Source organism: Mytilus californianus, unplaced genomic scaffold (assembly GCF_021869535.1).
Source record: "Mytilus californianus isolate M0D057914Y unplaced genomic scaffold, xbMytCali1.0.p SCAF_14, whole genome shotgun sequence".
Lineage (NCBI taxonomy): Eukaryota > Metazoa > Mollusca > Bivalvia > Mytilida > Mytilidae > Mytilus > Mytilus californianus.
The window spans coordinates 13,442,928-13,466,758 of NW_026262626.1; the positions used below are offsets into that span (position 1 = coordinate 13,442,928).

Sequence of the window (23,831 nt, forward strand, 5' to 3'; positions counted from 1 at the left end):
TCTTTTTATTTTTGGCCATGGCGTTGTCAGTTTGTTTTCGATCTGTGAGTCTGACTGTCCCTCTGGTATCTTTCGTCCCTCTTTTCGAACTCACAACCGCAATGTTGACAGGATTGTGATACTACAGACGAACTGTTCAGACTATTCGTCCACCATGACCTCCTTAGTGGATTATATGTTTATCGTTTAATTCTTGTCTTGAATTTTGCCACAGGGCGTTAACCAAGCGATAATCAATCTAATAATCAAAATATGCCATTCTTCATTGATCATTCAGGGTTAAGCAGTACTTGCGAGAATTCTTATACATATGATCAAGACAATGATAACGAACAATACCATATTAACAACTATAATTAAGTCTTGATAACCTATCACAAAAAATACATTACAATCTGGTTCTCTAACCATGAAGTCTTATCACATTTGCAATCTTGTTACAAATAACATTAAGCGGTATCGCTGTTTATTTTTGTTGTATTTTATCGCTTGACAACATTGAGTTCTATGGTATATAAGTTAAGTTTTTCGCGTTTTTTTTTTTACGTTGGTCGATTTAAAGATTGACGTATTTTTATGAAGTCTATCGATTGTTCGAGACCGTATGCTAACCTCAATAGATATCTCTTGGTTTTGTTTGGGTTTCTGTTTCATTGATGTACACCCCACATCTTCATTTTTAGCCGCCAAACATTAATGCTGTAATAACAAGAATCGCTGGACATCTGGCAATAAAGTATTGTATGCAAAGGTCATGTTGTATTTAAAACACGTGCAGTCACATGCTTTGAGTGGTGATTTGTATACGTGGTTCAATCTGCAATCTATATATGCACCAAAGACAAAACAATGCCAATTGTATATTTCAGCGACATATTATACCAAAACTAACGCTTGAAAACTTTCTTACACGTAATTGATCTGACTTGCAATGCTATAAATTGAAACATGGAAGTCTTTGTCTAATACTGAAAATGCTGAATATGCTTTCAGCTGTCTTAAAGCTTTAACTTGAAACATTACCAACTGGCTTTGTTTGCTGTGAGAAAAAAACTTATAATCATATTACTTTCTTCCATTTGAATGACAATGTCACTATACATTTGAGTAGGAATATTTTACTTTATGGTCTACTGGGAAGGGAATTCTGCTTTCAAAATAATTGATTGGTATAATTCATTCATAAAAGAACTATGCACAAATAACTTGCTTTAATTGTGAAGAAGATGATGGCAATTATTTTTCTTTCGTTTGAATTCTCCATTTATTATCTTTATAGATGTAGTTGGTATTTTATAAGCACGTTATAATGACGTCTGACATTACTTAATATTAATTCATGTTTTCGAAGAGTTTGGACTCAACAACAGATATATACAATTTGTTTAAGAAAGAATACTAGAATTCTGGGACTTTTGGGAATATACGTTCTTCAAAACATAGCATGATACAAAGCATGAAGTATTTCTTATTCATTTGAAGACAATCCCAGGATTTAATTGAAGACTGCGTAAAACTGAGCTAGACACTATTGACACAACACAAGCACGTCTGATATTTTCTTACTTATATGCCTCTCATGCACTCGGCACTTGAGGAAGGTTAAACTATTTAATAGACAACATGATTTAAGTTTTCCGAGAGCGAATTGCTCATCTGTAAGAAGCAGTATACCTGCTTTTCTTGCGTTTATATGTTACACTTTCTACTTTATTAGGAGTGTCAACTACAGTGCCTTCCTTGAACACGATCCGGTAGTGTTAGCAGTAAAAAGTTTCTGCTCCACAAGTGGCAAACGTAAAATATATACATAGTATTCATGTACAATGTATACTGTGCAAAATGGAAATATTTAAACTCCCAATGTTCTTAATCGTCAATATTTTCTGAATCTCGTCTTCTACAATATATATACGGGAAATATAAACATATATAAATAATACCTTTTTTCGATGCCTCGAAACTATCATCTTGACCTACTGGTGCAATGTTATAAATGAGCAATGATTTTCCTAAAACATCCCCTCTTAAATTTATCTTCTCCGTCGTATGGCGGAAGGCTATCTCAACACCCTTATTTCTGTCTTCAAATAACCCACCTGAAATTTAAAATACATTAAAATAAACAGATGCGTAGATATATAAATTTTCAAATTAATTTCTTTCATATGAAAATATATAGATACTGGGACAAATAAGTTTAGAGAAAAAGAGATAGAGAGAAAATAAACAACCGGAAGTCGAATTGATATATCTGGAAATTTATAAAGTATATATGCATTTTTTTGTATGTCACCTTTAACAGAATAATAATAACGGAAGCCACTTAAAATTTGAGATTTTATCATTTATTTACATTGATATAAGAAACGTATACGCAATAAAGTATAAGTAAAGATTTGAGCAAAGTTTTCAACATTTCATAAAAAATATTATATTTCACCACTGGGAGCACTGTATCAAGTGGCATTGTCTGTAAGATACTAATGCGACAGAAATTTATATTCAGCTTAGAAAAAAATTGAACATTAAAGTCACTGTGGTCAAGGCCAATGAAAGGGGTATTTTACCATCGTTTGGACGAGTGCAAAAAATGGTATCTGTATTTCGAAATATTTCGGGCGTAATTACATACATGTATATGTATTTCTATATAATATATAGAATAAAGAGATTAATTATAATTGATAATGAAACAAGTATCCACCTGAGTCTAAATGACGTGGGTTTAAGCACTAATAGGTACATGTACGGCCTTCAACAATGAGCAAAACCCATACCGTAAAGTCAGATATAAATGGCCCCGACATGACAAATCAGAAACAATGCAAACGAAAAACCCAACGACCTGATTTATGATAGTTATCACAAAACATAGGGCGAAACATTATACGGACCTTTTAATTACAAAATCATAGATGTTAAAGATTTATAAATACGTGTTAAAATGTATATATCTGTTTTAAGATCTAGATTAAAATCTCAGGCAATGCCCTTCCTTTTTTAATTAAATCTGAGTAGTTTTATTTTGATTTAAAAGCAGTGGGTAGATTACTTAAGATCACGCTGTCAGCACAACTGATACGTTGCATGTTATGCATATATGTTCCTTAAGTTTATATATATACATGGCTAATTAGATACACTATTGAAATACACCTGATAAAGCAAAAGAAAGTATCATTCACAACATGCTTAAGTCAAATGTCGTCTGCGATTATTATCTAATTCGAATCTAAATTTATATTGATTAGTCATTGTTACATTTGGTTGATACATTCACCAATACCTTCCGTTATCTAGATGATATTTTTTCGTTAAATAATCCAGAGTTCTCTAAATATACTACCGAAATTTACCCAAAAAAACTTACTGTAACTAAATCTAACATAAACAGCAGTAGTTGTCCTTTTCTAGATTTGGACATTTCAATCTCTAAAGGAAAACTCCATACTTAAATTTACGACAAAAGAGACGACTTTTCATTCCCTATTGTTAATTTTCCTTTATTTGACGGCGATGTTCCTTTGGCTCCATCATACGGTGTTTATATATCCCAACTCGTTCGTTATGTCCGTGTGTGTAGTGATGTCATAGATTTTAACGAACATAATCAATGCATCACTGGTAAATTATTAAGTCAGGGATTTCGTTACAATAAATTACGTAAAACTTTTACTAAATTCTTTCATAGATACAAAGATTTGATTAGTAAATTTGGCTGTACCTGTAGAAAACTGATTAAAAACAGTATTTCACATCCTAAATTTTACGGTAATATTGTACTTAAAGCGCGGAAATCACTATGTGATCCGTGTAAACTCATCGAACCTTTAAACAAACTTATATTAGTAAAGGTTATCTTACCAATGTTGTAATTAGATCTTTGATTATAGTTTACATTGGCACTAATATCGATTTTGTCATCAGCAAATTAAAACATAACTAAATTTGTATTCTTTTCAAACGGGATGTATAAAGACACACCCACGTTCATTTTGATCTATAAAGAGGTTAACTTCTAACTATCCTACTACCTGTCGATACATTTATTTTTGGCATTGCACAAGTCATGTCTTCTTTGACTGTCCATGACGTTAAAATACTAAATCCCTGGGATGCGTTTTAGTTGATTTTAGTCTCTGATGCATGATTTTTTATTATTAATTGTTTTTGACTTTTAACTAGCTGTCAGTAACTGCGAGTACTCTCAAATCGCACTTTCTTGTTTATTTGACCTGTTGATACTAATTGTAATGCTTTTCTGTTATTTAATGTTATTCAGGGTTATATCTGGTCTATATACCAGCTTTGATAAGTGTTTGGTATTAATATAAATTTTCACTTTTTCGTACTATGAACATCAAAATTATTTATTTTGTAAAAATATTTCCTTTCTCTATTTGAACTGTACACGTATACCTAACAACGAAATTATTTTCATTTACCTGTGTTTAAATAATTGCAAATGGCTGATATTTTTTGTTCTAGCATATTGTTTTTCTTATATTGTTTATCATTTCACAGCGGTATAACATGTTACTTTTATTATTCTTCCCTTAGTTTATTTATTTTGTATTTACATTGTATCATAGATCAAATTTATTTGTTCATTGTATGTTCACTGGTGTTAATATGTTGAGCCATTGCAATGGATATTTTATAGTGTGTCTTTCTATGTTGTGATGTTACACTATTGTTTCAGATAAGGGTGAAGGTTTGGTACCATTAAAACGTTTAAACCCGTTGCATTTGTTTGCACCTGTCCTAAGTCAGGAATCTGATGTTCAGTAGTTGTCGTTTGTTGATGTGGTTCATAAGTGTTTCTCGTTTCTCGTTTTTTTATATAGATTGGACCGTTGGTTTTCCCGTTTGAATTGTTTTACACTAGTAATTTTAGGGCCTTTATAGCTTGCTGTTCGGTGTGAACCAAGGCTCCGTGTTGAAGACCGTACTTTGACCTATAATGGTTTACTTTTATAAATTTTGACTTGGATGGAGAGTTGTCTCATTAGCACTCATACCACATCTTCTTATATCTATAGGCATGTCTAAAAGTCTTTCGCTGCAAAATGCATACTGGCAACCTTTCACTGAATACATCAAAAAAGAAGGTGTGGTACAATTTCCAATGAGACAAATACCCATCAGAGTTCAAATGGCATGGATGTTAGCTGTTGAATATACGGCCTCCAATAATGAGAAAACCATACCGTACATTGAACAAAATATGAAACAATTCAAACGAGAAAACCAACGGCCTGATTAATGACAAAACATTAAAAAAAAAACAAATATGACAGACAGAAAACAGTGACAATGATAACTGTGACTATAGAAATGGTGTAATTTGCCCTTTTCTGTGAGATGTGCCGAATGTACTCCCCAAAAAGAGGGATATTAAAGTCCATGTCTATTTGTTTTATCACTATATCAAAGCGTTTCTCTTGACCTTGTTTATTAGTGACAATTTTAAAATACTCTGTGGTGTCATGGAAGTATTATATTGTCAATATAATACTTCCATGGTGGTATTAAGATATATAATATCGTACATTTATTAACAACTTTCGCACACACATCAAGCGATTAAACCATACACTCTCTTGAGACCGGACGGACGATCTCAGGGAATCCCTGTGTCACGCTCTTTTTGTTAGAGTTGAAACGAAGAATTTATGTGAGCGTATACTAAAAATTCCTTGTTTCAATGAAAATGTACAGATTATTCTACCAGAAAATTCGTTATAAAGATTGTTGTTGTTGTTGTTTGTTTGTTTTGTTCATGAGTGTGTTGGTTTTAATTAGTTTTGCCACTAATTTAATTTTTGTCTCGCCTTAACGTAGTCAAAAATCGAGACTTAGGTACATGTATGCTGATTCCGGTGTCGGCGGCTTCGTCAAAAATGTATTAGTTTGTGATTATGTCAGATCATGGAGAACCACTAGCGGTAGGTCAATGATATTTGGTATGCAGTTGTATTAGCGATGGCACATCTCATTTCCATGGAGATTATTTGGCCCCAACCCTTCCGTCATGGTCTATTACATGTAACATTGAAACTTTTGCTTACTTTACATGTATTAGTTTGTAATTAGGTCAGTTAATGGTGAAGCAACAGTGGTTGGCCAATGATATCTGGTATGCAGTTGTATTATCATTGGCACATCTCATTTCCATGGAGATTATTTGGCCCGGCCCCTTAGTCATGGTCTACTATCTTTGAAACTTTTGCTTACTTACATGTATTAGTTAGTGATTATGTCAGTTCAAAGGGGACCACTAGTGGTAGGTCAATACTCTCTGGTATGCAGTTGTATAAGAATTTGCAAGTCTCTTTGCCACGGAGATTATATGGCCCCAACCCCTCATCATGGATAATTGACTAAAACTTAAACATTGTTTACAAGTTAAAGTTTGTGTTTAGGTTCATGTAAAGTGAACCACTTATGATAAGTCAATGGTATTTGGTATGCAGTTTTATAAGCATTGGCCGTTGTCATTTCTATGGTTATTTGGTCCTACACCTTTAAGTCATGGTTCATTGACTTTGAATTTATTGCATAGTTTACATGTTAAAATATTGCCATTTGAATTCACTATTTGCAAAATACTATCAAAATTACAAAAAGGCGAGACATACATGTATCTCTGTGTCAACAGTTTATATAACTCATCAAGTTATTAGGTCTTTCCTCTTTTCTGTGGAAAGACCTATTGTATTTGTTCTGATTATTATTATTTTCTTCCGCCTAATTTTGTTCTCGCGTAACATTTTTGTTTCGCAATATGTCGCTAAGATATTTCTTATATAGTATCATATAGTTTATGCGCTTTTTATTTTCACCCAAGCTAAGCCGAACAATTTTCTTTGTAAGAGTTATCTCCCCGAACACTGTTTTCCTTGTGACTACATCTCCTCCATAACCGTAAAAGAAAGCGACAAATTTATTTTATAAGATTGCTCGTTATATCCTTCGCATGATTTGTCCTATTTTGAACGAAGCAATATGAATGCTCCATATGAGAGTTATTTCCCCTTATGCATTTGATATAAGTGATATGCATTTCTATCTTGTAAACCATAAGTGATAGAGACCTAGGATCTTTGATTTGAGGTCCTTGGTCCCAAAAAAAATGAAAATTAGGTCAAGGTCAAAGGTCAAGGTCATATTTTAAATTTTGAATTTGGCTTTTTTTCACTTATTTCCAAAAACCGTATAAGATATCGACAAATTATTTTTACTAAATTGTTATTTGCAACATGTCGTAACAGTTACATTTTGATTGCAAGGGTGCGTTGAACGTAAAAGGGAGTTTTCTCCCCTCTTGTATTTAAAAATACGCGTATGGTGATATAACTCATTAACTAAATATAATTAAGACCTATGGTCTTTTGATTTGAGGTCCTTGGTTTACGACCTTGAAATTGATCTCAAGGTCATAGCTTAATTTGACGTTCTAGATTTTGACCTTTGCTTTTACCTCATATGTATACATGATAAAGCAATGAGACTTTTGGCAATAGGTATCAAACCATTTAACCTTGAAAAAACAACCGGAATTGACCTTGTGTAAACCGGAAGTACCTACATTTTGTACTTTCTTAATATAAAAGTATATAGAACCAGATATTTTTGGAATCAGTGTCAAGTAAATATTCAGATAGTATCGGAAGTATCATTTTTCAAACCGGAAGTAACAAATTATCTCCCTTATTTTAAAAAATATTGTATAGAAACCATATATTTTTGGAATCAGCGTACAATAAGCTATCATTTGACCATTGAAATGACATTTTTAACCTAATTTTACTACTTTCATATTAAAATTCATGGTTTTTGGTGGAAAGACCTTCAATTGTTCTCTGAACAATTGGTTTTTAATTTTGTTTGTTTTTGTTTGTGTTTTTGAATGGGTACACTTAGAGTCTGCATACTATCTTTTTACCATGTTTACGTATATAACCCAATTATCAACGATGATTAAATTATCAATATAATTTATATTAATCGTTAGATAAAAACATTCTCGAAAAAAAAACATGGATCTGACGTTGCCTTTCATCTAACATAATGCCAAAGTACAATCCTGTTGTGTGAAAGAATTGTATATATTGAAAAAAATGTCTGTATGTTTGGTTTTTACGATGTATAACGTATCGCCATCTCATCGAAATTGATTGCTTTCAAAATTTGCAATGATTTTCAAAATACCTGCAGTGCAAGGTCTGTTCGCAGGTTTACTATAATGTACTCCGCTCAGTGCATGGATAGTAGAATGTTTAATTTACTAGTAATATATATGCATTCTGTTGTACATGTACATGTTTCATGCATTGACTAAGAGTTCTTAAATACGAACCTTTCATCATTAAGATAGTTTATTGTAATATAAATGTTAACAGAATGTGCAAAAAACTGGGCCTACCATCATGCTTTCTGAAACGGCTTTAAACACTCAAATTGATAAAATTTAATATAATGAGAAAATCATTTATCTCAACGTTTATTTTATGGCTTAGGGGTCAGATGAACGTACACGCAAAGGCGGATTAAAACAAACATCTGCCGACATGCTTCACGTGCGTAAGCACGGCGGAGTTGTCTACATCTGGTTGTAAGCTTTGTTATCCATTTGATCTGTTTTACCTGTAATTTATCAAGTAAAATGATAAATGATTGATGCAATATCAAGGATGAATGATATTACACCTGTCTAAAATCCGTCTAGCTCTCATCCATCAGGCAATACACCAACCCACAGAAAGATAGAATACATCCGGCACACATCTGTGTTTATATGACATATACTATGAAAAATAAATACATCTACAAACAAATAGATAGCAGAAACATATAATCGAAATCATATCCGAAGTTCAACTTCTTGAATATTTGTAGACTTATCTATCAATGTAAACTATTTTAAGCCTTCATTATTATTCAATTGTAAATGTGCTTGCAATATTGTAACTGAATAAACCAATGAGAATTCAAGCCTATCAAATTATCCTCGTCCTTCATTTCTTTAACTTTTTGGACCATTTTTTTCTATTCATTATTTAGTTTTACCCTTATTCTCTATTCTTTATATTTCAGCACCCCGTTATTGTCTATTCTTTTGGTCTATTTTTCTCTTTCTTTATATTTTTTTATTCTGCACTTTTTACCCATTATTTTTTATTCTGTAAACCCCATCTAGACCCTCACACATTGACTTTAACAATGAGTAGGTTTTTTTTTCTAAAAAACATGTAGTAATTTATCCGATGGATTGATAACGGACAGTTATAATAGACCAATGCTTTCTCTAACTCGAATAATCCAGTGTCCTCTAGCGGCCTATAGCCTATGCAACAATCGGAGTCCAGTCGGAGATGGGCGGAATATAGCGACTGACAGTATTCGGGTAAACCTTTCTCGTGCAATCTAGTCCTTCCTGTCTACACATAACCTACCGTTTGTCAATAGGTAACATATACTTTATACTTTACAGATAAGCGGCAAATACAGTTTAACCGCTTAAAAAGAGGTTTGTTTTAGGTCAGGATGCACATATTATAGTCATATTCGATCCAGGACTTGGGATTAATATACATGTAGCAATGTTTCTAAAGAACAAAGGTTACTTAAATATGTATTTTATGTGCTCTATGTTGATTTTATTTGTTTCTTCTTAGTATTGTGTCGGCGTATGAGTGGAGTGAAAACTGAGCTGAAAAGTGGGAGAGGGTCAAACTTTCGAAATTAAATGGCAAGCAAAAAAAAAAAATAAATCTACATTATTACAGCGAATGGATAAGTCAGTGTCCACTTTCATTTTCGTTTTTATATTTCAATTTCGGGGGCTAAAATATGTGTCAATTGACCCGCCCCCTTTCTCGGCTCCTACGCCAGTGTATTGTTATGCACGGCGAAACCTATACTCATTTTAAGATGTTCTGTATCCAACTTTTATAATGTCCTCCTACTTAAACCATGCAATCAATGCAGCCAGATTTTTTAACTGAGTCAGACAAACATCTTATATAGCAGCCGAACAAAAATAATAAAACAATCAAAACCGGACTGAAACTGACACTTCCGTCAATATCTAGGATTCTGAAAGTCACATTACCAAGATGGCTACTGCACATACTCTGTGATTAATTGGTGTATTAGGACATTGAAACAAGTTATTGTAGTCTTGGCACAAAGTTTATTCAATAAAATGTATATTAATGATCGGGAATAAAGTAGTTATATTGTCGTTTATATTCAACCGTTTTGAACTAATATGTCTATTGCTTATTTGCTTTAACAGGACGATGGTTTAATCAAAATTTTAGAATCATTTTATACGTTTTTCATCTCCATAAAACAAAGATTATGTGGTTACATGTAATTCAATATGACTGAAACTGAATACATTATGAGGCTGGGGGCCGAAAATTTTAGTTAGAAGTTTTTTTTTTAATTTGACTGCACCCTCGCACAAGCTATATCATGCTGGGTCCACCACTGGTATTTGTAAAATACGTCTGTCGACTTGAAATTTAAATGGCAATGCAGGTTTGATTTTGCTCCGTCAGTGTATAATAGCCAGCCAATATTTATGTGAATTTGAATGTTCACAGAGAAAAGTTGTCAGAAAATTGAAGTACAAGTAACATTGTTTCGAGCCTATAAACCACTACTTAGGAGCTTATCGTTCACTACGTATATTTATACATTATTTTCATTGTAGACATACTGTATAGTACATGTGCATTTCAAATTCGGTATTTAGCAATGTTTATAGTAGGAAGCAAGTTCTCATAAGCAGTTTCATTTAATAATTAATCGTAAATTTACCAGTTTCGCTATGTGCAAAATAAAAACAACATCTCGGTTTTTGATTCCCAGAAGAAATTAAAAAAAAAAACATCATTAAAATTCTTTCTTCTTACATACATGTATATGTGTTTTTCTAATTGTGTTTCCCTTTATAAAATACTTACAAAATATATATCCTCATAGCTATAAAGTTACCGTGAAAACAAGATGTTTTATTATCATTTTCGAAAAGGTGAAAAAAGAAGAACAACATCTCGGTGTTTTGATTCCCGGAAGAAATTAAAAAAAAAACATTCTTACGCTTACCCTTATTCTCTATTTTTTTAGTCCATCATTAAAATTCTTTCTGTTTACATATATTTGTATATTAATTGTGTTTTTCCTTTATAAAATACTTACAAAATAAAAGAATTTCTCATAGCCAAAGTTACTGTGAAAGCAAGATGTTTTATTTTCACTTTCGACAAGACAAGACAATTTATTACAACTTAGGCACACGTATGGTGCTACAAGAGGATAACAATTATACATTAATAATTACATAATTATACATTTGCAAGCAAGACGAACAATAAATAAATTAGCGATATCATACAGTAAAATTGAAATATACAATATTTGGTTGATTTTTTTGCAATATTTTGAATTGCAACGTTAAAAAAAGTTTATTTTAATACTACATTGTAACATGATACAAATTATGAAAATATCTTTTCTAAATGTCTTAAAAACGTGCACAGTTTTGTTAGAACTGGCACATTACAGTGTGACAATAGACCTATAAATCTTAATTGGGAAGGATTCTTTGTGTAATATGTAGGTATATACCGTTCTCTTAATGACATAATTTGTTCATTGGTACATGTAAAAAAATAATGATATTCGTCACCAATTGTATTTGAATCGCAGTGACAGCATATACGATCCTCTTTTGGTGTATTTTTCCAGCGACCCACTTCAATAGGGATTTTGATATTTGAACATCTAAATCTACTGTAGATATAACCATCTGCCACTTTAAGATTGAGTAAATATTGCTCTAAACAAAGTGGGTCTCATTGGGATCTAAGCGTGACGCGGGGTTGCCGATTTTTTTGTAAGCGTGACACGTGAAAGTCAAATTATTGTGCCGTGAAAACGGGAGATGAAGTCTAGCGGGATACGGGAAATTACAAAAAAATGAGAATTGCTTACGGACAGAGTGTAAGCGGGATACGGGAATCTGACAAAACAGTAAGCGGGATCCGGGATCAGAACCCCCCAATGAGACCCCCAACAAAAACTAGTTTTGTATGACGCATAAAACACACCTCTTGACGAGTTTGTCATATCAGCAAATAGACGCTGTCCGAATTAGTCAACTTATCTCTGTTTTATTTCTTTTTTTAATATCCCAACTTTTGATAACATCCTGTGCATTCCAGACAAAAGGAAATCCTGTATCATCTAATATTTGTTTCAAAGAAGATAACCATTTAAATGAGTATTGACCTGGAGTATGCAAGTTATACATTAACTGATACAAAATCCCGGATAATTTGCTACTACCGCTTTGCACTAACCTTGACCAAAAACAAAGTAATTTAGTTTTAATATTAATTATAAGCGGGAATCTGCCAGTTGTTCATCTTACATTCAGGACCCTCTTCGGGAAACTTAAGTGCACCTTCTCAATCATGTCAACATTCTCATGACCCCATATTTCCGAGCCATAAAGTAAAATTGGAGAGACCATACAATCAAATAGTCGAAATTGCAGATCTGAAGGAATGTTTACATTTCTTAACTTGTAGTATAATGCGTACAGTGCTTTTTGTGACTGTTCAGCCAGTTTTTTCTTTGGTAGATTAGGGGGCCTCGGTGGCCGAGTGGTCTAAGTAGTTACTATTGTAATCACTAGCCAGTCAACACTGAGGTTGTGAGTTCGAACCCCGCTCGTGCGGGTGCACTCGAGTCCAATCTTAATTGACTAGGATTGTCAGTTTTCCTATCGAAGGTCGGTGGTTTTCTCCGGGCACTCCGGCTTCCTAAACCAATAAAAACTGGCCGCCACGAAATAGCCCAAAAGCGGTGCTTAAAAGTGGCGTTAAAACACCAAAAATCAATCAAATCTTTGATAGATTAAAATTACAATTACAAAATTCGAAAAGGTGAAATTACCTTGAATGCAACTTGGTTGACATAAACGTTTTATTATCATTTTCAAAAAGGCGAAATAAACTACATTTAAGCAAGCATACATGTACTTTTATACTCCTTCATACACCAAATTCTTAAATGTTTTTATTAAATAAATCAAAAGTTACTTTCTGTGTTATTACAAAAAATATTACCATATCAAAAAAATATATCAATGTCATCATTTGTACGAAAAAGCATGCCAAAATCGATTGAATTTATACTAATGTCATATTGGATTCTGCTAATTTTGGTAGTCAATATAATATCTCTATGGTCTGACTAAATTATGACTGTAAATGCTAGATTCATTTTATTGATATTACTCAATGGCTTTGTTCTTCAACTCAAAAGTGTGGCGTGATCGTCATTTTGCAAATAATTCTGCTCAAACCGGTGCGATGAGGTGAAAGTTTTTTCTCCGTATTTAAGGCCTCATTGTGACTTCGAGATGAAGAACAGCAATAAAAACGCTGTTCCTTTGCGTTTTGTGTTTGTTTGCTGTGCATGCATGTTCTGGTTTTGTGTCATGAATGGATACCCTATATCCTTTCTTTTCTATAATATAATGCTCTTTTTCCAAAGTTCTAGTTGACACTCTTTTCTAAAATATAATGCTCTTTTTCCAAAGTTCTAGTAGACACTTTTTTTCTATTATATAATGCTATGTTTCCAATGTTATAGTGAACACTCTTTTCTATAATACAATGCTCTGTTTCCAAAGTTCTGGTGGACACATTATTCAAACCATAGCATGCAATCATGGTCAGTTAAGTTTAACAATTATATGAACTGAAAAAATATATCTTAGTTGAATCTCTTGGATTGTCTTCTTTTTAACTAACAAACAGACAAATAAACAAACAACAAACAAACAAACAAACAATCAAACAAACAAGCAAACAAGCAAACAAAGGCTTAAACAAATTTAAAGCAACGAATATTTCACTCATATAAACTAATTTTATTCTATATGTCATTAAGAAATTCAGTGTGTATGTCTTGTAGTTTTTATTTATACAATTAAATTTCTCACAAATTCCGATTTGCAATCATTTTAAATGCATATTTGATTTCAATTGCCCTTTCCTGGTGTTCAAGAAAAAGATTTGTAACGAGGTTTGTCTGTAAGTTATCTTAAAAGGCTATAAATACTTCAGGGAAAAGATATAATTACTTTATGTATTGGCTTTTTCCTATTGTTATCTCAACTCAGTCAATTAGCGTAGAATTGATTAATGATTGTCTTCAAGAATCAGTCTCTATAACTAGTTAAAAAGATGGAATTTGAAAATCTATACAGGACCCGTTTTCTTAAACTTTTCTTCATTATCATGATTATCATGCGAATTGAAGGATATTCTGTATTTCAAATTTTGATAATCTTTCTTTTCCTCTCGCGGTCCCCTAAAGAGCACAATTAAACATTACATTGATCCAAAACCAAAGGTTGGTGATTACCGTTTTGGTCTTAGGGTCAAACAATACAATTATTGTCTGAAAACACATACTTAATATGAATGACTGAGATTTGCTATATTTTTTTCCGAAAGATAAATAAAGTTGACGTAATAAGCCATCAAAATACAAGCAGACAGTCACTAAAACACTACTATTTACACCTTAGGACAGTCAAATATAGTCAGGTGGTCTATAGACAACTGTTCATGCTATTCCAACAATCTTTAATTGAATAGAACAGTCACTTTGAAAAGTTAATGAATTTTTTGGGAATTTTGGGAACTGCTATAACATGACAAATGCATGTCTATACAGATATAGGATTTGATTTGATTTTTTTTGTGTTTTTAACGCCACTTTGAAGAACCGCTTTTGGGCTATTTCGTGGCAGCCAGTTTTTATTGGTGGATGAAGCCGGAGTGCCCGGAGAAAACCACTGACCTTCGATAAGAAAACTGACAATCCTAGTCAATTGAGACTGGAGTCGAGTGCACCCGCATGAGCAGGGTTCGAACTCACAACCTCAGTGTTGACTGGCTAGTGATTACAATAGTAACTACTTAGACCACTCGGCCACCGAGGCCCCTACAGATATAGGGAAGCATTGTTAAACTTAGTTATCACAAAATAAACGTTAACATGACAAATGCCTGTCTATACAGATATAGGGAAGCATTGTTATGTTGTTAAACTTGGTTATCACAAAATAAACGTAACATTTTATTACATCTAGGAAAAGATAAATAAAAATATCACCAACCTTACTATCACAAAAATATGAAGTCGAACAATATTCCGATACATTTAAGCTAGAGGGATTTCAATTACATTTTTGATGAACATTAAAATGATGAATAATGATTATTTGGTTATTTCGTAGAAAATTGTCCCAGTTTGAGGGAAGGAAAATTGACCAGGTTATTTTGACTGTCAATGGACTGCAAGATATGCAGGGATTACTTTAAGGGACGAGAAGCAGCAAAGGTCCCTGACCAGCCTATTACTCTTTTTTTAAATCCACAGAAAGCACTTATTCAAAGCAAGTGTAATGATCTCAACAATTTGCATCCGACAACAACAAAAGGAATTATACTTTTTTTAAGTTGATCATGTTTCCCTTTAATTAATAAAATACACGTGTATTTGTAGATAACGAAAAAATGGGATTGATCCAAAAGTTAAAAAGAATAAAAAAGCTCAAATATTTATGTTCCATTTTTCAAAATATTTATTTACTTCATACCCTTATTTAGTGATAGTGTAATTATTTGTTGCGTTTAACAATATTCGTGTAAATATGCGAGTAAGATTTAAGAGTTCTTATTTTAAAAGATTGGCTATATACATGATATAATACATCATGTATAGCATGTATATTAGTTTCTTGAACACAGTGAATACAAATAATTTTATAAAATGAATTAAAGGTTTAGGGTTGTAATAATATTTACATAACAAGCATAATAATAATCCCTTTAAAGTTACATATTTTCATGGCGGTTTTTCTTCGCTGTTTTTTTTAGGGTTGTTGTAGTAAGAAAATCATATTGATTGTAGAGCTATAATTATATTCTTGAGTGTTGATTTCTGAACGTCCAGCGGTCGATGTTACAGGTAAATTATATGCGAGAACCCTAGATATAATAGCCATTATTTTTATGAAGAGAACCGACAGATTTATACACAATAAAAATACCCATATACATGATACGAACATATAATTCATCTCTAAAAAAATTAACAAGTCATACAATACCCCTTTCTCATGTTCATGGCGAGTACAGATAACTGCTATATTTTCTGACAATGCGTATTTGTAGTTAAATCTTGATAACTGCTATAAACCCAAAAAGTTAGGCGGACGAGACCAAAGGGATGTTCAAACTCATAATTTGAAGACAATCTGACAACACTTTGGCAAAAAAAACGAAAAACGACGAAAAGACAGACAACGGTCTACAAAACACAACATCAAAAACTCAAGCCTTAGCGACACGAACCCCACCAAAAAAACCGGGGTTGATCCCAGGTGCTCTGGAAGGGTTAAACATTTTTAATGCATGTATATATTTTTCATATACTCAGTTGTTATCTCGGAGAAGTAGACACAACTGACGCTACATGTAACCTCCTTCACTCGTAACAGAATTTTGATATCAGATGACAATATAAGTGTAGTCTATTTACCTAAATGTACCGAAACGGAGTTATAATGTAGCGAAATGGACCCAAAAGGAAAAATAATAATGGACCAAAATGAAGAAATAATGTACCGCAATGGAGAAATAATGTACCGCAATGGAGAAATAATGTACCACATAATCATGATTATACGATTACCATATAAGGTCGCATAAGCTTACTACACACACCTTTCGTTGAATAGTAAAATAGCTGATCGCGAATAAATTGAAGTGTTGTCTCGCTTGCATCCACCTCGTATCATATGTAATCATTTGAAAAGAAAACGCCTCTTTTTTAGGCGTTTTCGTGAAGGTAATAAAAGGCTGTTGTCATGTGCATATCACATGTGGTTACATATCAACTGTACCTGTATCTGTATGTATTTATTGATATAAGACATGAAGGAAGAGAAAACTAAGCAATTTTAGTCATTTTACAATGTTTATAGAGAAGTTCAATTTGTATAGTACTAAATTATCATTGATTTTTCTAAGGTACAAATGTGGCAGTCAATAGTAATCAGACCAAAAGAAGAAGAAAAAACACAAAGACAAACAACAGATCACAAAAAACAAAAATACACACACAAAAGAAAGACTGTGTAACATGACCCAATCCAAAATATAGTTAACTTAGGAGCCCCGGAAGGGTAAGCAGTTCTCGTCGCCTGGATCATGACAAACAAAATCCGTTAATAAATCGCATAAATGATAAAAAGGAGTACATTTGGATTGTGTGTACGACTATCTTGACTATCACTGCTATTCCAAATCGTCAACCAAATTATGGTAACGTAAAACTACCAAAGATGTCTTTAACTTTAGGAACTCATGGCTCAACTTTCGCGTAAGTAGCAACCCTTTTAAAGGAAGTAATAATGGGAAACACAAGCCTTAAAAAGTTTGATCAATTAAGATATCATAAACTTATATGCATGAACTACTGGAATGCCTTATTATGGTGATACATAAAAATGCATTTTTGCATTGGAAAACTTTCATTTTTATTTAATCTAATAATACTTTATTATAATTATCAAGTAATGGATTGAACAAAAGTTATTACAACTTACATTAAGTCCTCCCCTTACATATACAATACACATGTATGACTAAAACAAAACATATACACAATAAAGCGTTAGTTGTATGATAAATAAAACCTTTAAATTGAGAAATAGCCACAGGCACTAGTCTCTGAAAAAAGATTGATACCTTGAATTTTTTTCAGAGACAAGTGCCTGTGGAAATAGCCCATAGTTCAATGTTTCAAGTACTTCAACAAAAAGCTCATAGCATTTTGTTTTTGCTTTGTTTTTATTTTAGGCATTTGTTTTGGTTTTGTTTTTATTTAAGGCATTTGTTTTGTTTTTGTTTTTGACTGGTCAATTTTTCAGAAATATTTCTGGTGCAGCAATCAATGTGAATTATTTATTGTTGCAGTAGTTTTATAGGTTTGCAGTATCTGATAGTAATTATTTCTGTCATGTCTGTCGGAGGAGAATGTTTACACGTCATTTACACAATGTTTATGGGAATGGTTTACAGTTCATCGTGCCAACCCTATAATGATGTATTGTTTATCCTTGAATAGTGATCTGTGAACCATGTGAACTGACCAAAAGGTGCATACGGTCAACGACTGGTACTTTAAGAAACAGCAAAATGATGAGGTTGTTTTCGAAACAAAAACATCCTAAAATTTCTGGACAGTGGTCCCGACACCGTATATTTTTATTACATAACGTGGGGAGTGATGAGATTCGAACAACAATGGGACTAAAGATGCTTTTAAACAGCTTAATGATCTACCGTAGCTCATGTCGATCGTAGGTGATGAGTTTCATGTTTTGTTTACCTGTACAAATGCTGATATTTCTGCTCTTACATGGCTTAGATCAAAGTGTATACCATAGTTTTATGTAATAATCTAAGTATGAATAACTTTACTGGTCTGCTTACTTAATGTAACGTTTCAAGTGCAAAACATTTTATCAATTTCGTTAAGAAAATTATGAAATGCTTCAGTTAATATTAAATGTCGTTTATACCACACTATTTATTTGTGTTTTGTCTGTCCTGTTTCGCTACGTATTATTGTATATTGTCTTCTTGTGCACTTGTACTTGTCTGAGGTTATGAATATAATCTTAGGGTACACCCAGATACAATTAGTACATGTATATTTGTTTGTTAAGCACCACGTGCTCGATCAGTTACTAAAACTAACATTCACAACTTCCATGACTGCAACGAATCTTAGTTATTTTTTAATTGTATGTTCGATGAATTTTCCAAAAAGAAGTTACAGCGTCAAGTTATTCATCAAAATTTGGAAGAACAAAATCTTCAATGTCATCAAAATATGTTACATATATATATATCACGTTTATTAAAATACATTTGTTTTTAGTGTGATGAATTCGTATACATGTAAATAGGTTGCTAGTCCTAATAAATAAATAAGAATTGAAAATATCGGGTCAAAATTGCAGCATGCAAAATATTTCACTTCCGTCACGTATGTAGCTACAAATTATAATTACCATTGAATATTTAACAGTATTAGCCATTGGACAACAAACCATTCATCAAAACAAAGAAATGTAACTAATATATTTGAATCCGATGACAATTTTTGAAGGACAATATGAAATATTTGCGACTAGGGTACGATGATTATTGAACCATTGCTAATTTATGTCCATTTAATCATGAGATTAAACAATGTTTTGAGAAATAAGAAACCTACATATATTACATAGATTAAAAATTTGAATTAATAGAATTAAATTGTAACCCTCATATTACATTCAGAATACTAGTATATAATGTTTTGAAACTATTATACAATAACATAATTTATGTCTTTAATTCTAACGCTTACTTTTTCGTGTTTTATGTTTTATCACGTAACGCAACGTCACATGTTTTCCTATCCGCGAATTAAACTGCTTATTTGAAAAAAGATAATTGTGTAATATCATGTAGCTCTTTTGTTTAGGGGTGTAAAGTGTAAAAAATAAATGTCTTATTTAAATGGTCTAAATTCTTAACGATCAGTCGTTTAAAATTCGAAAATTGATTTAAAAATAAAAGTCATACATTTCAATTTCATGTACATTTCTTATGATAGTAGGGGTCTTCTTTCTCTATTTTTCATAAAGAAATTAAATATTTTATACAACATGGTATTTCCAAATAACCGTTAATCATAAATCCTAAAATTTCAAGGTTTGTCGTAAAATAAACAGATATTTTATGTTTTGATAAATACTTTGAGAAGCCCCCTCCTTCTGCGTAATCTCTCAATAATCTGACATCTTCAGAAGATGGAGAGCTAATTAGATTATACACATCACAGTAATTAACACAAGTACAAACAGACTTTATCATGTGGTCATCACAGGGCGACAAAGGGTCTTTGATTTTCCCCACGTTGTATATCAAATGATAATAAAAATGGCATGTTGTGTGGCATTTATTTACTTTTGAACCATTGTGCAACTGCAAGGACAATTTGGGACAAGTGTTACTTCTGAATATAAATGTCTGATATGACGAGTTATTGGAAAAATATCATATAATCGAAGGGTTTATTTTGCACGGGAGTGTTGTTAAAGATACATGTATACAGTTCCACATTTTGATAAATAAAATTCCTATGGAACTTAAAATCGTCATAAAATTATGGGAGATATGTCTCTGCTTTTACTGACCAAATTGGGAAAATTTGGATATACTTGATCGTTATCCTTGTTTAGTAAGTAAAACGTGTATATAAAAATAAAACGCGACCATATCTATAAAATGTAACAATATCTATCAAATTAAAACTGAGAAACATTTAAACTATGTATCCAATGTCTCTGGTTACAAAAAAACGTTCGCACAGTATCAAGTGTAATTTGATAAAAACATAAATTAAGAACCCAGCTACAAGTTGTGTTCATAGTTAGAAGTAATAAAATAGCCCGTATACATCCTCTACTGTAATTGAATACCAACTGAAACAAAGGAGAGATAAAACTGCAATATATTAAATCTTATAAATAGAATTTTACTACAGTAACTGATAATAAAGTCCAATTTACAATTTTACTTACCAATGATAATGGTATCCGGCAATGCTGAGGATAAAACAATGCTGAAATATTGGTAGTAAATCCATACAAAGGACAGAATTAAATTCCTGATATCCATTTTCCCACAACAACTAATTACTCCATCAAATACTGTCACACTAATTACATTTCCAGTGAAATCAACAACACCGTATCTTTAATCACTCCTCTTTAATAAGATAACTGCTCTATTGTACACTTTTCACGCCGTAACACTGTGTACTTCGACTCTTAAAATTGATTTCCGAAATGACACAAAATTCTTCTTACTTTATGAAACTTCTCTCAGTATGTGTTTTCTCTTAGCGTAAAAACTTTTTCTCTCTCATCTGGTATCTGCAATGGATTAAAACAAACTTGACGATGTGTAGTTAATCAGTTCTGGCGGGGGATCAGATTACATCCAGGCACACATGGCACTGTAGTGAGAAAAAGATGTCTTACTGTTAATTATTTTTCGCCTACCCCCTTAATTTTACATCACATACGAACTAACCAACCATAACCTTAATTCAAATACAACAATTAATACATCGTGGAGAAAGACGAATATAAATATGAGGCGATTTATTAAAGTAAACGATATTGAATATAATAGATTGAAATGAGCAATACTTATCGCTGTTTGTACATGCTTTATTGAATTTAATTGTAGTTTTTCCAACATAGGTATTTTACACCTATAAATGTAAAGGTAAATTTGATTCTGTTTTGATTTTTTAGTTAATCTGATTTTAACCGCGTCCTTTGTGGGAAATTAATCGACAAGAAAATATTATGGCAATTTACTTGATGATCAGATGTTTTACAAAAATTGCGAAACAAAATACGTAATTTTGAAATTGTAATGAATACGTAGGTGTAAGCGATAGCGAATTATACTTTAGGTGTCAATGAATTGAAATATGTTCAATAAATATGCTTTTTTAATTGAAAGGTGAGTGCAACACGTCTTGCACTAGTGTAAAGCCATCAATAATACAGAGATTTTATCGTACAATCTCATTATCATTAATTACCCGTTATCCGACGGAATTTTATTATTATATAGGTGCACAATATACATAAAATAATACAGATACTATTTGAAGACAATTTTTGAAAAACACAACAGTACACCTATTTAATTCCCTTTTTCGGTCTAATTTGCTCATGGTAATGGTTGAAAGCGTACACCAACATTTTTGAATATCATTATTAAACCAGAGGCGTAGCGTTATTTTCATTTTTTTGTAAGAATTGAAATGACAAAAATTCTGTAGAAGAATAATATATATCAGACGACACATTTTACCGCCGTGTTTCTATTGTCGTCTGTTTTGATCGTATCTTGAGTGAATGCACCCAGTGGAGGCGGTGACTGGAAATGACCCAATATTATATAACATGTCACATGATATTATTCTAAGTATAAAAAATTAGATGCACCCAGTGACCAAGTGCATGATAGTGAAAAAAACATGTTTCTAATTTATTTAAAAGGAGATGTTTATTTAAATAATTATAACAAGAATGATAAATTTTAATTCTATCTTGAAGTTCTTACCTCATTATTTAAACATAGTAACTTTATGTAGTTAACATTGTAAATAATGAAATTAATGTAATTTTTAACATTTTCTGACAAAACAAAGTGGCGGCTACTCAAACAAAAGTGTTTTCTGTAATCTATTTGATTTGTTTTTATTAGTTTAAAAGAGAATGACCAAGAGACTACTCAAACATTCTTAACAAGACAGTAAAAGCTCTTTATTTAATGACATAATTATAGAGCTGCCATTTTTCTACTCATCGAGTTTTTCCCAAGTCCACCTTTCAATTAAAATTATAATAATTCATTGTAGACAAAATGGTTACTTATATAACGCATAAGAGGTCTTATTTAAACATAGATTTCTATAAGAAATATTATGAGCATTTATAGCGAGGTGTGGAAATTAAGATTCTAACTAAAATCAAACACAGTCCGTTTAATACAAACAAAACTTTCAAAAGTTTTAAACTTTCTCCCTACCTTGTATATTTATATATACTTAAGAAAAGTTACTATTGTACTTGAAGTTTTAAAACATATACTAACCATGGTAATTCAATACTACTAAACGTTCTTTTACGACCCTTACTAGCACTATGGACTAAGGTTTTAGTATTCATTGCCAATAATTGCATTAATCAAATGAAAACCATAATCTGTTAAGACTGTGTTGGGGGAAAATGTTTCATTCGACTAGGAAGACATTAGTAATAAAAATCAGCGCTATCCCTAAGAACAAATGTCCATAAACTGTTACTTTTCGATAGATTATTTCAAACGATCCTGACGGTTTACTGTCAAACTCGGACTTCATATATCAAACGATAGCAGAGGTTGATTAAACCAGATTTAGTGACTCGCTTATCTCAAACCATCCTCTTGTATGACTGGTGGTTCTCTCCGGCTTCCTCTAATAAAAACAGGTCACCTCAAAATAACACAGAGTGCTGAAAGTGGCATTAAACACCAACAATCGATTAATCAATTAATCCAAATGTATGACATAACAACTCATCAGTTATTGGTCAAATATCAAAAGATATTACCCGATAGGAGTGGTATAAGTATAGCCGAGAGACTGATTCAAGTTGATCTCGTTTTATGAAGCTGTTATCGGGGACTATTATCTAGATTTTAGTCCCAGCTATCATATTATATAAATTCGATTTTGGAAAAATAATAATGTTATAACTGTCTGCTGTCTGTAGGTCCATCATTTGTTTCCGTTAAAGCGTACTTATATACACAATAAACTTTTTAAATATCAATATAAGACAAAAAAACAAACAAACAAATAACAGTTATATAGATTTAACAAATTAGATATTGAATCGTTAGTCTACCATTGCAAAGATGTAAGATGTAACAGAACAATGCATAAATAAGGTTGATCGATTGTTACATGCTTAACGTCCAGTGTCAAATATTTCTTGCATATTCAGGACGACAGAAATAAGAAAATCAACTGATCAATACACACTGTATACGCCACTTTGCTAAAAACGGTCCTGGATCAATTAATTTCTTGTCAAT

At 32.1% G+C, this 23,831-nt stretch overlaps 1 protein-coding gene across 3 annotated transcripts in view; it reads right to left on the bottom strand.

Annotated features, from left to right (window-relative positions):
- The window catches only part of LOC127724228 (glutamate receptor ionotropic, kainate 2-like), a 101,761-nt gene that overhangs the window by 35,394 nt on the left and 42,536 nt on the right, over positions 1-23,831 (bottom strand). Inside the window, exons 2-3 of one of the 3 annotated variants that reach the window (XM_052231130.1) lie at positions 20,747-21,100; positions 1,944-2,099 (exon numbers count right to left, since the gene is read on the bottom strand). In XM_052231130.1, the coding sequence (XP_052087090.1) occupies positions 1,944-2,099; positions 20,747-20,843 (253 nt within the window). In that variant the 5' untranslated portion in view covers positions 20,844-21,100. Of the gene's footprint in view, positions 1-1,943; positions 2,100-20,746; positions 21,298-23,831 lie in introns of those variants that run through there. The other 2 variants (XM_052231128.1, XM_052231129.1) reach the window with 2 other exon arrangements.